The sequence below is a fragment of the Choloepus didactylus genome, chromosome 4 (assembly GCF_015220235.1).
Source record: "Choloepus didactylus isolate mChoDid1 chromosome 4, mChoDid1.pri, whole genome shotgun sequence".
In the NCBI taxonomy this organism is placed as follows: Eukaryota; Metazoa; Chordata; class Mammalia; order Pilosa; family Megalonychidae; genus Choloepus; species Choloepus didactylus.
The window spans coordinates 94,183,388-94,197,937 of NC_051310.1; the positions used below are offsets into that span (position 1 = coordinate 94,183,388).

The 14,550-nt window shown below is 46.2% G+C and overlaps 1 protein-coding gene across 6 annotated transcripts in view; it reads left to right on the forward strand.

The window, feature by feature from the left end:
- The window catches only part of ALPK3 (alpha kinase 3), a 46,476-nt gene that overhangs the window by 4,979 nt on the left and 26,947 nt on the right, over window positions 1-14,550 (forward strand). For 2 of the 6 annotated variants that reach the window (XM_037833113.1, XM_037833117.1), the window contains exons 2-3: window positions 649-687; window positions 4,230-4,351. The exons of 1 other annotated variant lie outside the window; for it this stretch is intronic. In XM_037833113.1, coding sequence (XP_037689041.1) covers window positions 649-687; window positions 4,230-4,351 — 161 coding nt within the window. Of the gene's footprint in view, window positions 1-648; window positions 688-4,229; window positions 4,352-7,426; window positions 7,605-7,991; window positions 8,000-14,550 lie in introns of those variants that run through there. 3 more of the 6 variants (XM_037833114.1, XM_037833115.1, XM_037833112.1) reach the window with 3 other exon arrangements.

Here is a 14,550-nt window from a genome sequence, read left to right on the forward strand (position 1 = left end):
AGCTGTCTCAGGCAGGAGGGGCAATCGGGGCCCCTAGGCAGAATGGGCTCTGTGCTGGTCTGACTATAAGCCGGGTGCCTCTGGCTCCTGCTGAATTAACGGCTTTGTTTTTCTCCTCTTCACTTTCCCAGCTGGTTTGCCTTGCGTGGCCTCTTTAACCATACTTTAACATAACGGTGGGTGTTCTCCAAGCCACCTGCCTCCTTCCCAGCCTGTCATGGGATTTCCAGGAATGGGGGTGCTTCTTCCCCAGAAGGCCAAGGATTCAAGCAGGAGCTGCTCCCAGGCTGGTGTGCTGAAGGTGGAGGAAATGTGCCAAGCATCTGTATGCCCCCTTTTGGGGGCAGTGCCCCAAATACCTGGAACACACCTTTCTCAAAGCACAGCCCCAAGGGGCCTCCTTCCTGCCTAACCATTTTCCTGGACTTTGCTGCACTTAATGAGCTCTTTGGTTTCAGATACATTGGTGTCTGTTGGTGGGGCCATTTGCTAGCCGAGCAGGCCAACTAAGACAGCTGGTCCCTTTTAATAGAAAGGCCTCTGGGCCCCAGATGGTGACCGATTAATACTTTGCGACTGTTGTTGATTTCGCCTCCTCCTCTCCTTGCTTTTTTGGCCTAATGATTCCATTTGCTGTTTTTTGCTTAGCTTACCAAGCAGCCGGTTGTCTCACCCCAGCTCTGGAAGGTAAACTCACATTGCATTGCATTTCTCTGACTGCTTTTTTCTGGAGTCTGGGCATCCAGAGGCCTCTGGGTGACTGCTTGTGCACTAACCAGGCTGCAGGGGGTGAAGAGTGGGCTGGAGGAGGGGAAGGGTGTGAGAAGATACTTACATTAGCATGGGTCTCACAGGTTCCAGGGTTGATGCTTGCATGCACCATTTGAAAGGGGTGTAGGCACCCAGGAGATGAGACATGGACAGGGGTCCCTGAGGATGCCTGCAACAATCTCTCTGTGCCCACAAGAGAGACACCATGGGAACAAAACAGTCACATGACCACCTCTTCCCCATGCTGGGTTTTCATGTTGTTTGTAACCACATATCCAGGTTTGACTCCTTAATGTCTGTCTCCTAACCAACCGTGTCCACTACCCTTTTTTATTCTTCTCTTCAGTTCCTTAAGCTCTCCTTCTACCACGTCTTTCCCTGGGCTCTTTCTATGAATTTTTCTTTCCTTTGGCTGATCTCCACCCCTGCAAACTGTGACTACCTGGAGATCCGGGAGCACATTGTTAGCATTTTCCTGCATTAGCTTAGTCTTCGAATCTGCTTCAGAGCCAGTGCAGGGCTGAGCAGGCCCAGGGGTCAGGGTTTGCTGGCTGAATGACTATCTTGCCTCCTGGCTGGGACAGCTCTCTACCCCTGGCTGAACTGACTGTTATGATCAGAGTGGGAACATTTCCTGGCTACTTCCTACCACTTGGGCCTCATCCCAGACTCTGGTAGATTGGGGGAGAGTTGGCTACAGTTTCCTTTTGCAGAGAAAGACTTCTGCATAGCTAACTAGACTCTGAATAACTAATAACGTCTATAGACATTATTAGCACTTACAATGGACGTGCTCCTTTGATGGGGGGAGAATAGAGAATACTGAGGGGCCTTTGTTCTGGGGTCTCGCAGTCTGAAGGGGGTAGAAGAGAGGAGATACACAACCAATTCACAGCGGAGTGTGGAAAGTAATGAAAGAAAGAGGACTGGGAGGTTTATTTAAAGCAAAGTAAATAACCAAACTTAAGGGCAGGGTTAGGTTTCTTTGAACATCATGAAAACTAGCGATTCTGGTATTGTTGGAGAGACATGTTTTGGCTGTGATATCCGTATGAAGGCATAGAGTTGGCAAGTATCAGGGCGGGACAAGACCATTTCCAGATGTGTGGACCTCTTGGCTTTCCAAATTCAGAATCCACACCACATCTGAGTGGTTTGGGGGATGGGGTAAGAAGCTTGTGGCAATGAGAAGCCGTGTCACATTCAGTGAAACATGTCAGTGTATGCAGTGACTCTCCCTGTCCCCCCCACCAGTGCACCCCAAACCCACTCCACTAGAGGGCTTTCATCTAATCACGCCTGTTGGCTGTTATGGTTTCCCAATGGAAACATTTTTATAATATAGCTCAGGACCTAGTGTGGGAAGTTTGAAAAGCTGTGTTCTTTCCTACCCAAAAAGAGTAACGAAACATTTAAAATAAATACCTGTTGTAGAATATCTAGCATGAGCACATTGTCCCTGCACATTTTCTTGAAGCATAGTTTCTGTTTTTTCACTTACCCAGAACTGAAATGATTTTCTTAGACTTGCCCAAACAGCTTCATCACTAAGAGCCTAAGCTGAATATTGGATTTAGGGTCATGTTCATGGGTGAGGGTAGGACTCAAATTGTGTAGGGGGGACATAATTAGAAATGTTTAGAAGCAAATTACAGAATCCTAATAGATCCCTTTTAGCGTAAGCATGGCAGTTTCCCCTAGAAACTGTTGATTGGGAGTGGAGCAACCTCTTCTGTACTCCCCAAAGTCAAAAACTGCTGTTAGTAGAAGAACAGCAAGAAACATTTTCAGAAGTTTATATTTCCTGAGTGTTCAGGGAGTTGATGGCCTATGTCTTGAAGGACCCTCTATTTCTTCATGGCTTAAGAGTGAAAGAAAAGGAAGCTTATCAAACAGATGAATCCTAAGGGAGAGTGTTGCACGGATCTTTATGGAAGTCCATCTGTAGACCCAACTCAAGTATTCAGGTGTGTGAGGCTGGGATCCCTTTTCTGCATAGTCTTTGTGGAGTTGGCTTCTGTCAACTCCCTGAAACCAAGCCTGGACCTCCATCCATTCAGAAGTCTTACTTGATTCCAGACACTTTTCCTGGGATGCCATGTTTCTCCTCAAACTCAAGTCCAGAATAATATCCACAGAAATAATATATTGAAGTGGAACTCCTCCCCAAAGTGTGTAGGGTCATAGATCCTGGACTGATACACATTGCTCTTGGGTGGCCACCCCCTCCTCTGAGGCACAGAGAAAGGCAGCTTTGAGTGATTTGTTCTTCTCGCTACAGGCCCTCCTGCTTCCCTTCACTTTACCCCTTCACAATCCTCCCTGCTGTTCACACTGGGGTGTGGGGAGGGAGAGGGGGGCTGGGCACAGATTGTAGATTGTGCACCACACAACCTGGCTATGTGGTTGCGCTCCACACCTAGGAATGCACTTGTGTCTCTGCTGGCCCATGAAGGGTTTGGCATGGTGGTTTGCTTCTTGTGCCCAGGAAGGAGAGGACTGTAAGCTCTAAGCATTGCTGGTGAGTAGTTTGTTCTGGGCTCGGTAAGCCCATAGATGCCTCTGAATTCTGGGAGATGAACAGTCACAAGGGAACTCAAAGTCCTGGCTTTTCCAAGGGTGGACCTGTTTGTGGTTTGGCAGTCCTGCTGGCTGGTCCTGGAGCTGCCAGCCATGCATTCACTTCAGCATCTGGTATCCAGCGAGGAAGCAGGAGAGCCACAGCTGACTTTCCACAGCAGATCCATAGCTCTGCTTGGGGCCAGAGTTCATTTGAGTCTCTCTTTTCTGATACCCCTAGGAATTAGAATCCACCTTTGGGTCCAGATCTCTGGCATTGGCTAACTTCTTTGTCTACTGTGGGTCTGTGCTCACAATGCTGGAGCTTTTAGCCCCAAAAGCTCCAGAAGAGGCCTCTGAGTGTGTAGGCATGGGGAGGATAAACCTCCTCCATGGCTGCTGGCTCCAGGTGGGCCTCTGAGCTCCTAGGACATATGTCTCCTTAAGGGTTGCCTGCTTTCTACCTCTTTGGCATGAGTGGAGGCTCTGCTGTGCTGGGGGTTCCATCTCTGAGGCCTGATTATCCATGTGTGTGTCTCCCCCATGCACGAGCTTCCCTCGATTCTAAGGTGGAGGGTGAAGCGAGGCCTCCTGATGAGATGGAGATGCTGGGGCTGGTGGTCTGGCATGCTCAGGAGCCTGATTTATGGTTGGCTGCCTGCCTATGGAAATGGGCCTGGGCTAGGATTCCATTCAGCCCCTTGAGATCATCCCTCCTCCAACCTGGCCAGGAGGCTCAGGCTCCCTTGAAGAAAGAGTTGCCCATCTGCTGTAGCCATGGCCATGGGATGATGCATAGATATGGGCAGGAGTAGAGATTTAAGCTGCCCTGGGTAATGCCAGGCCGTGGAATATTCTGGGGAGGAGGGCTGCACTGAATAGCTGTTTGCCTTTCCTAGGAGCACCTTCTGCTCCATCATTGCTCAGCTAACAGAGGAGACCCAGCCACTATTCGAGACCACACTCAAGTCCCGGGCTGTGTCCGAGGACAGCGACGTCAGGTTCACCTGCATCGTCACAGGTAATGAGGCTGTCTGTGCCCTCCATGCCAGGGTCTATGCACAGGTCCAAGGATGCTGTGGAAATAGACGTGGTGTGGGGGTGGGCTGTGTGCACAAAACTGTACAAGTTGACATTTGCTTTCTTAGCTTTCTCCTCCCATTCTGGTGCCACATACACACTCTGCTCCCTTCCAAATCTGTCCTCAGGAAGGTTCCACACCTGTGGATGTTCATAGATGAGTGGTGAAGCTCATTTCAGAGAATAGAAGTTATCAAATTGAGAGTTTGGAGGCCCTCTCCCAAAGTATCCCCATTTTACAATTGAGTTGTTTGAGGCTTGGATTTGTCGAGTCTGAAAGCAGTGAATTGCTCACGACTGCAAGCTTGAGCTCAGCTGCCTGGTTTGGAATCCTGGTTCATCTCCTTTCAGCTGATGTGATATGAAGTTACATGACCTTTCAGAACCTCAGCTGCCTCACTTGTAAAGTGAGAATAATAATCCTTCATAGGGTTATTGTGAAGATTGAATGAGTTAATATGAGCAAAACATTTGGAATAGTACCTGGTATGTAGTAAGTTCTGTATTAGTGTTAGAAATGATGATGATTGTATTTGCATTTGTCTGCTGTTTCACTGTGGAATTTGAAGCCACAGGGAGCCCTCTGGTAGAATAGGAAGCAGAGGAATTTTCCTTGGTGGAGAAGGAGCCTGGGGTAGCTGTGCTGGGAAGCTGGCCCCGGGGCATTGCTCCTTCCCTCCCAGCAGAGCTTCCCTTTGCATCAACCTGACCTGCTTCGTGGCCTACAGGACCCACCCCTGTGTGCCTGTCCCTCCCAGCTGTGCAGCTATCAGGTCCAGGGCCCTGGGCAAGGTTCCCTCTGAGAGCCTGTTTCTTTTGTAAATCAAGGGCATGGGGCCAGAAAGCTCTAGATGGTTTTCAGCTGTGGCATTCTCTAATTCTGAGGGCCTTGTCTGTCCTAGCCAGCTAAACAGCTTGTCTGGGCATTGGGTTCCCAAGTGTAGTTCTCACCCTCACCCAGAACCCTCTGGGCTCCAGGCTGAGAATGCTCTGCATCCCTTACCCTGGTACAGCATAGTGCAATTTGCAAAGTACATCTGTTTCCATTGTCATTGAATTCTTACAACCACTCTGTGAAGTGAGTGCTGTTATTAGTCAGATTTCACAGAGGAGGAAACTAGGAGAGGTTAGGAGGCTTGCCAGAATCCACAAAGCTGGTGAGGAGGAGATGCCACTTTTCCTCTCCGCAGCCTTCCACACTGCTTGCTTGAACCTGCATTTCCTATGCTCTAACAGTTGCCCAGAAAAACCCCACTTTTTCACAACGCCACACTTTTGCATATGCTGTGTTCTTTATCTAGAAAGTTGTTAATCCTTCTTTTTAAAGAAAATTAATTTTTATATTATTAAATTAATTCTATTTAAGACTTTGAAGTATACTAAAGGGCAACTATCAAAATACAATGGTTCGCTACTCTTACCCTATCTTCCCAGAAACAAGGTTTTCACCTGTTACCTGTTTCTTCTGGCATGTATGCATTTCCATAATGCTAAGTAATATGTGAATATTGCTAACTTTTGAGTCTTCAGTTTTAGATGTTAGCAATTGTCTTTCTGTTATGGTAGAAAAGGAGTTAACTCTCTTACACCATCATTTTCTCTGTTGCCCCTAATTTATCCTTCAATATAGTAATATCATAATTTTTGCTTAAATCAAATCATTATGCCTATGACAATATTATTCATAAATGAATATTGTAGGGTCCTATGATAGTTCCTTCTTCTGTTTTTCCTGAAGTTAATACTTTCCTTATTTTTTCACATATTTAGTTTTTTGCTCCAATTGCTAATTTTTTTATACCTTCTTATAGCCTCTTAATCCAATTTCCACAATATCAATGCCTTCAGTAATCTGTCAGTTATTTTCCTTGGAAATATCCCTCTTGGAGATCTCTATTCTTCTTCTATCTGAACTGGTAGCTTTTTAGGCCTCACACTCAGCTTTTATCCTGGGTCTTTCCTTTGTTTTTCTCCTGGGTTTAATTCAGTTTCGTCATGTCTTCCTCTTTCTTGGTTTACTCCCTGGCATTATTGGAGCACATCCTTCTGTAGTTTTGTCAGGTCTTAAAAATGGTGTAATAGCAGATAGTGTTGTGATGACAGCTCTTGATCTATCTGTCCTCTGAATCACCCTGCTCCAATATGATTTAGTTACCCTCTGCATCTGGTGCACAGTTGTCATGCCAGGATCTCCCTTCACCATCATCCTGTAGATTCTCTTTACCAGTCTCCCATGGTGGATTTCCTATTTTTTGTATTCCATATTTTTTGGGTTTACACACTTGTTTTGGTAGTTTCCTAGAAAGACTACATAGGAAGTAAATTTTCTACTTGTGTCTGAAAATGTCTTTTCTACTTTAGTCTTGATGGAGAATTTGACTGGGTATAGAATTTTAATCTAAAAATAAGTTTCCTTTAGAATTTTGAAGACATTGCTCCATTATCTTCTTGTTTCCCATGTTGCTGTTGAGAGTAGGAAGACAGTTTGATTCCTGATTCTTTGTATGTGACCAGTTTTTCTCTGTGGAATCTTGTAAGATTTCCTCTCTGTCCCCAGTGTTCTGATATTGTATAATGATGTTTCTTGATATGGGTCTCTTTTCATGCTGGGGGCATGCTTGGACACTTTCCATCTGGAAATTGATCTTTACTTCTAAGAAATTTGGGATTATTTTGATGTTGATTTCTTCCTCCCATTTTCTCAGTTCTTTCTTTCTGGAACTCCTGTTATTTGGATATCTGCTCCCCTGGACTCTTATTGTCTTATCCTTTTGTCTTTTTGCTCTACTTCTGGGAGATATCCTCAATTTTCAATTTCAACTCTTCTACTGAGTTTTATAATATCCAGGAGCTCCTTTTTGTCCTTATCTCTAGCATCCTGTTTTTTTCATGAATGTTGTATCTTCTCTTCACTTCCTGAGGCTGTTAGTGATAGTTTTCTAAAATTTTCCTTCTCCCTGCATAGTTTGTTTCCTCTGATTTGCTTTTTTGTTTATTTATTTATTTTTGTCCTTAGTCTTCCTTATACAGGCTTTCCTGAAGGATTCAGCTGTCTGGGAACCCTTGGCTGTCAGATAATGATTAAGAATGAGGGATTAAAAAGCCAATTGGAAGTTCTGAGCAAATGAGAGGGGCCTGAAAACATGGATCTTCACCGGAAGGTGATAGGGTGGTCACTGTTGGGAACTCCCAAAGTAAGTTTCTTTGGTTTCTTCCTGTGGGTCTAGCTAGATTCCCTAGTGAATATTCTTCCAGTATCTTGCCTGGAGAGCGAAGGTATTCTAGGAGATACGTGGATTAGAGGGTTGAGGTAGATTTTCAGCATAAAACATTCATTTTATAATGTTTCATAAATATTATATATAAACACATAAAAATGTTATGTTTTTCTGTTTTCCATACAGTAGTGCCCTCAACTGTTTTGGCTTATCTTCAGTCCAAAGTTTTACCTTTCCAGATAATAAGCTCACATTTGGCTGCGGTGGGGAGGGAGCAGTCACCCAGTGGCATGGAGTAGGTGAAGGAATCGAGAGATCTAATTCCAGCAACTTTTAACCAGTCCTCCTTCCCTTCACTTCCAGTTCCAGAGGTACCTGGCTGCCAGTTCTTATGCCTTTTTGGGATTTTCTGGTGTTAAAATGTTCATTCTCAATTTTCCCCACTGCTAGCTAAGGGTTAAGCTTGGATCTGCTAAGTCAGTTTCTATGTGTCCATCTGCTTTCCAACTTTCAAAATTTTGTCGCTTCTATTGCTCTCCTTGCCTTTACTCCCCATCCTTGTGGTTTTATATCTTTTTTTTTTTTTTTTTTCCCAAGTCTTTTCAGTGCAGTTTTAGTGGATTTAGTAGTTCAGTGGGGAGGACATGAAAACAGAGGACATATTCATTCTGCCTTTTTTTTTTCAACCTAGAAGACCATTCTTTTGCCTGGCAAATTCCTTCTCATCTTCCAGGGCCTGGTTCAAACAGCTCATCCCCTGTGAGGTCATCTCCAGCATTTCCAGGGAAAGCTCTTGCTCTGCTCTCCATGGCACACTTTCTTTGTTTACACATCTATCTCTCCAACAACACCACGGGATCTGTGAGGAAGGGAACACACCTGACATGCCTGGCCTCTTGGAGCTGGCACAAAGGAGACACCCAGCACAGATTTGCCAGATGACAGGGCATGAACCCTGACTGTTCTGATGACAAATCAGGACCTTTGCCACTTTTCACATAGCCTGTTCATTTCAGCTGTCACTTTGATGCCTTGGTAAGAGCAGCTGCTGCAGGTGCCTGGGACCCCTTGAGAGATATAGGCATCAGGGATGACGCCCCCTTCTCTCCTTCCATTCAGTTCTTTGTAGTCACGGACTCTGAGAGCATTGTGGAGAAGCCAGACATGACTCTGATTTATAGAAGCTTGGGGTTTTTTATTGAGTCATGAATCCCAGTCATCATGGGAGTAAACTTTTCTCTGTTTCAAGCCCAAGCCAAAGGAGCAAACTTTTACCCCTCAGTTGCCATAATACCCCTGCTTCCAAATGACCAGCCAGGACTTCTGCTCAGGAGCCCCTACTGTGCTGAGATCTACAACAGTATCGATAGAAGCTGTAAGATTTCCTGGGCTCTGGCCATCTCTAATATCCATACCTTAGTTGGTTGTTGTACCTTCTCCTCTCCTTCCCCTACCCACCCCCACGTCACCAAAAATCTCAGGTTACTTGCACTTTATGTAACAGATTAAGAAAGAGGTCTCTATAACAGCCATAAAACGCTATAAACAAGCCTTTTCCAATTAGCAAGGAGAAAATGTAAACTGTAGGAGAGGGGAGAAGTTCCTGGAGGTGGGGGAGGCATGATGCAGAAGGATCAGAGTACAAAAGAAGCAGGGTTGGAAGGCGGGTCTTCTCAGCCTGGAGGGGTGGATGGTAGATGGATCTGCGGCTGACACTGGCCTCCCTGCCGGACTGCTCTGGTGATCCCGGCTCATCTCCGTGGAGATGGAGTGACTACACTTGCCTCTCTTCCTCTGCCATTCCCTAAACAAGGCTGTGAGGGCTCATCCCACCTGCCAGGCGTAGATGATGATTTCCCGGTGGGTCAGAGCCTAGTCCAGTTGAGGGAGAGGAGTCTGTTCTGGTGGCCCTGCTGGCTATCCTGTGAGGGGATTCTTCCCACTCAGGGGGCATGTTGGGACAGTGGGTCCTGGCTGGGCCTTGTGGCAGGGATCCGTCTGGTCAAACGGCTGCTCTCCTCCTTGGGGCTCCATCTCAGTGCAGCATGGTGACCCCACCACCAGCTATCCTCAGCTCTGTCATGGATTCTGTGTTGGTTTGTGTGTGTGTGTGTCGGTATGTGTGTGTGTGTATGTATGCTCTGGTGATAGAAGGAGGCATCAGCAACAGGCAGGCTGGACAGAACCAAGTTCCTGAAGAAACTTTTTTAGAGAAATAAGTCTGATAGAATGACTAATAGGGGTAAAAACTCACATACTGGTCCCAGAACTCCCAGTGGGAAAAGCACTGGACAAAGAAAAAGGAAACCTGGGGCTTTGTCATGTGCCAACCATGTGACCCTGGGGAAGTTACTTAGCTTCTCCAAGCCCCATTTTCCTTTTGTGTAAAATGAAGATTATAATATCTGCCCTGTCCATTTTGGGAAAGAGAAGGATTTGAGTTCTGGCTCTTTACTTACTTGCTGGATGACTTTGGGCAGGAGCCTTAATTTAATGAGCCCTGATTCTTCTTCTTTAGATTAGGGATTCGTATGAATAATTGCTCTTAGGGTATCTACGAGGATTAGATGTGATAATGCATGAAAAGTGTTCAGCTAAGCATCTGGAACATAGTAAATTTTCAATAAAGGTTAGCATCTGTTTTCACAGAGTTGTTATGAGAGCCAAATGAAAGTCTGTATTTGAAAGCTTGTCACGCTAAAATTCCATTCATTGTTCTTCTACTGAATCTGAGATTCTCCAAACTGGGAATGGTTGGACTGAGCCTGCAAGTTTCCATGCTGGGATCCAGAGTCAGGCCTGCTGGCTGTGAAGCTGAGGTCACAGGGTGTGAAGGGGAGAAGGGAAGGCCACAGGCTCCAGTGCCACTGGGGGCTCTCCTGGCCAGGGCTGGATGGGTGTGTGTGCAGCTGGGAGTAAAGGATCCCTCCTGCTTGTGTGTTTTTGAACATAATCTACATTATCCAGGGGACAAGGAGGTCTTTTTCTCCTCAAATAAATTTGCTTCCAATGCCCAGTACCACTGTGGAGCTCTCAGGTTGGCCCCATGGAGTGAAGAGGCAACAGAGGGTGGCATGGGGGCTGAGGCCACCGTCTTGGGGCTGTGGGGTTCATTCAACTTCCCCTGAGCCTCCTTGCCCCACCCCTGTCCCCTAGTTCCAGCCTGACTGGACTCAGATGCCCTGGAAGCTGAGGCTATCCCGGGCAGGTCATGGGACAGGGAGGTTGTGAGAGGGGCCCTTGGAGGGATGAGATCATCCCACGGGACAGTGAGGACACCTGTGCTGGCCCTGGCCCGCACATGCTGATGTAACAGGGGCTTTAGCTCACAGTGGAAACATGGGGCTCGCTTTACAACCAGGGCTGCCCAGAGTTTGTTCCTGTCTGACCCAGCTGCAGTCTCGCCTCCCCTCCTCCCTGCTCCTGTACATGGTTCCCCAGTGTGCCCTTTGCTTTTCACCCCACACCTCTACTGTTGCCATTCCTTGGTCAGGCATGCTCTTCCCAGCTCTCTGTTGTGTGTTTGTTCATTCATTCGCTTACTCATTCATGTACTCATTAATCCAACAGATTTGTATGAAGTAGCTGCTATGTGCCAGGCACTGTCTTAAAGTGTTGGAGCTATAGTGGTGAACAAGATATGATTCCTGCCCACGTGGGTCCTAAGTTGAATAGGGGAGACAGATAAGGAAATAGCCAATTACCACATCCTGATTAGTGCAGGTGATGCTAGAGCTGGGGTGAAAGGAGGAGATGGGGGCACCAAATCCATGTTCACCAAAATTCTGCCTGTCCTTCGTGGCCAAATTCAAATGCCACTTAACCCCCAAAACCTTTCCTGATTCCATCGCCAGAGGTGACTGCTCCCTTTTCTGCAACATGAGTTTAGTATACTGCTTCATTTATTCATATATAATATTTAAGGAGTGTTGATTCCTTACCAGGCACCATTCTAGGAACTGGGGACACCGCAGCTCATATTAGCAGCTAAGTCCCTGCTGTCATGAGCTGACACTCCCTTAGAAGTTATGGGCAATAAACTCACAAACTAGTAAATGTACTAGGTTCAGGTGGTGATGTACTTTATGAAGAAAAAACAGCACAGGGAAAAAGAAGTGGCAGGGAGAGAGCACTGCTGTTTTTAATAGGGTAGTAGGGAAGGCCTCACTGAAGAGGTACTATCTGAGAGAGACCTGAAGGACTTGAGAACGATGCTGGCATGGCATGTTAGGAGCCAGCAGGACGGCAGCTGGAGTGCAGCCAGCAAGGGGGGATTAGCGGGAGGCGAGATCAGTCTGAATGAAATGGGACCCTCCCATTTGGGGGTTTTGAACAGAGGCATGGCATCACCTGACTTTGTTTGAAAAGGATCACTGGGGCTGTTGTTTTGAGAAAGGGCTGAAGAGAGGCAAGGATGGGAGCAGTGAGATCAGTGAGGAACTTTTTGCAGAAATTGTGGTGAGATGATGGTGCTGAGGACCAGGTTGTGGTTGGTGGGGTGGCAAGAAGTAATCAGATTCTGGATATATTCCGAAGAGAGGGTTGATAGGATTGCCTGATGGAGTGGATATGAAAGAAGAGAGGAAGGAAGGAAGGAAGGAAGGAAGGAAAGAAGGAAGGAAGGAAGGAAGGAAGGAAGGAATGACAGAAGGGAGGGGAGATAGAAAGAAAGAGAAAGAGGCAAAAAAGAAAGAAAGGGAGGGAGGGAGGGATAGAGAGAGAGCAGGGGGAAAAAGAGAAAGGGAGGGAGGGACGGAGGGAGGAATGAATGAATGAATGATGGAAGGGAGGGAGGGATAGAAAAAAGAAAGGGAAAAAAGAAAGGGTCAGAGGGAGGAAGGGAGGGAGGGAGGGAGGAAGGAAGAAGAGAGGGAGGAAGGGAAGAAGGAAGGAAGGAAGGAAGAATTACCACAAGATTTTTGACCTGAGCTAAATTAGAAGGATCAAGTTGTCATTTACTGAGCTAAGTGGGAGCTGGCTTGGAGAGGGAAATGCGAGATTTGGCTCAGCATGAGGGGAGATGTCAGATATGCAGTCAGAAGTAAGAGCATGGAATTCCGGGGAGAGGTCTGGTCTGGAGATTTGGTGAAATTTGGGGGTTGGCATCTGGATATTTAAAAGTCAAGGGGCAAGATTAGATCCCCTAGATTGTAAGTGCTAATGGAGAATAGAAAATGGTTCCCAGGCTTGAGCCCTGGAGCAGTCTAACATTTACAGGCTAGGTGGTGAGGGGGTGGGGGGTGGGGAGGTGGGTGGGACCCATGAAAAAGGTTGGGAAAAGTGGCCCGTGAAGTAGGAGGAGTACCAGAAGGGAATGGTGTCTCAGAAGTAAAATAAGCAAAGGGTTTCAGGAAGTGGGGTCAAAGCTGCTGACAGATCAAAGTGCAGGAGCTGATCATTGGATTTGGCCATATGCAGGTCATGGGTGACTTTGACAAGAGCAGTGCAGGCACAGTGGTGGGTATGAAAGCCTGACTGGAGGAGAGGAAGTGAAAATAGCAAGTATAAACAACTCTTCCAAAGAGTTTTCTGTAAAGGAGAGAGCTAAGAAATGAGGTCAGCAGCTAGAGGAGGACATAGTGGGAGGTCAAAGGAAGTTCTTTTAAAGAAGGGAGCCAATACAACATGCTTGTCTGCTGATGGGAATGATATAATAGAGAGGAAAAGTTTGATGATGCAGAAGATAGCAAGGATAAGTGTTGGGGAGATGGCCTTGATCAGACAAGAAGAGATGGGATCTGGTAGAAAGGTAGCTTTAGATAGGGCTGTAGGCAGTTTATCCACATGCAGCAGGGAAAGCAGAGTATATGTGTACAGATGCAGGTCCATTGCTGCCTTGCGTAGGCATGTCTTGTCTTTTCTTCTATACAATAAGTTTTCTGAGAGCAGAGACCCCCGTCTTAAATGCTTCTGTGTCCTCATAGCACTACCTTGACAGTCAGCAGGTGCTATATGTATGTACATGTATGTGTAGATGTATGTGCATGTATATATGCATTTATATGTGTATGTGTATATTTATCTATGTATGTATTTATTTTTTAAGTGCATGTATGTTAAGAATCTTTTATTTCTAACAAGTAATGAAAATTAGTTGGAGCCAGATGAAGAAATGAAGCAGAATTCATTTGTAAGCATGAGGGGATTCTTATGGACTTGAAAAGCAGCTGTGCTCAGGCAAGGAATGGAGTCAGTTTTTGGAAGGATGTTGGGAGTTTCTCTGTCTCCCATCTTTTAGTCTGTCCTGAACATCAACTTCATTTGTCCATCTCACTACAGACCAGCTTTGTCTGCTTCTTAGTCCATGTGCAGGACATGGCTGCTCTATATCTTCAAAGTTATATTTCCAGACACAATGGTAGACTGTCTCTAGGTCTGAACTCCCAAACTGTATGTCAAGGAATGTGATTGTATTAGCTGATTGGATGTCCACTACTGCACACGTGACTGAACGGTTGGAAGTTCTTCCTTGTGGGTAGGGCCGGAAGCCCCCAGAGAAGAGGAGCTGGGCAGTCAAGCCAATAGGTCTCACTCCAATGAATAGGTGGGTAGGTGGGTGTGGAGAGATGGATGATGGATGATGGATGAATGGATGATATTTTAGCTGTGCTATCAAATAATACTTACACCTCAGGAACCTGGGCTGAAAGGAGGAAGGCTCTTATGTGTGATGTTGGTGGCAGGACATAACTAAAGATAGAGCCGCTACTACAGGTGAGGGCATAGAATGGGTCACTGTAGAAAGGAAGCTAATTACTGCCAGCCAGGGCTTTCTGGAAACTCCTTGCTTCTCCTTCTACCAGGAAGGGAAATAGTTTTCAACTTTGATGTATCCTGGCTTCTAAAAATAAGCTGAGCCATACCATAGCCTCTTCAGGTAGTCTAGGGAAGCCATGGTATCCTCTTCTCTCTTCCCACTGTT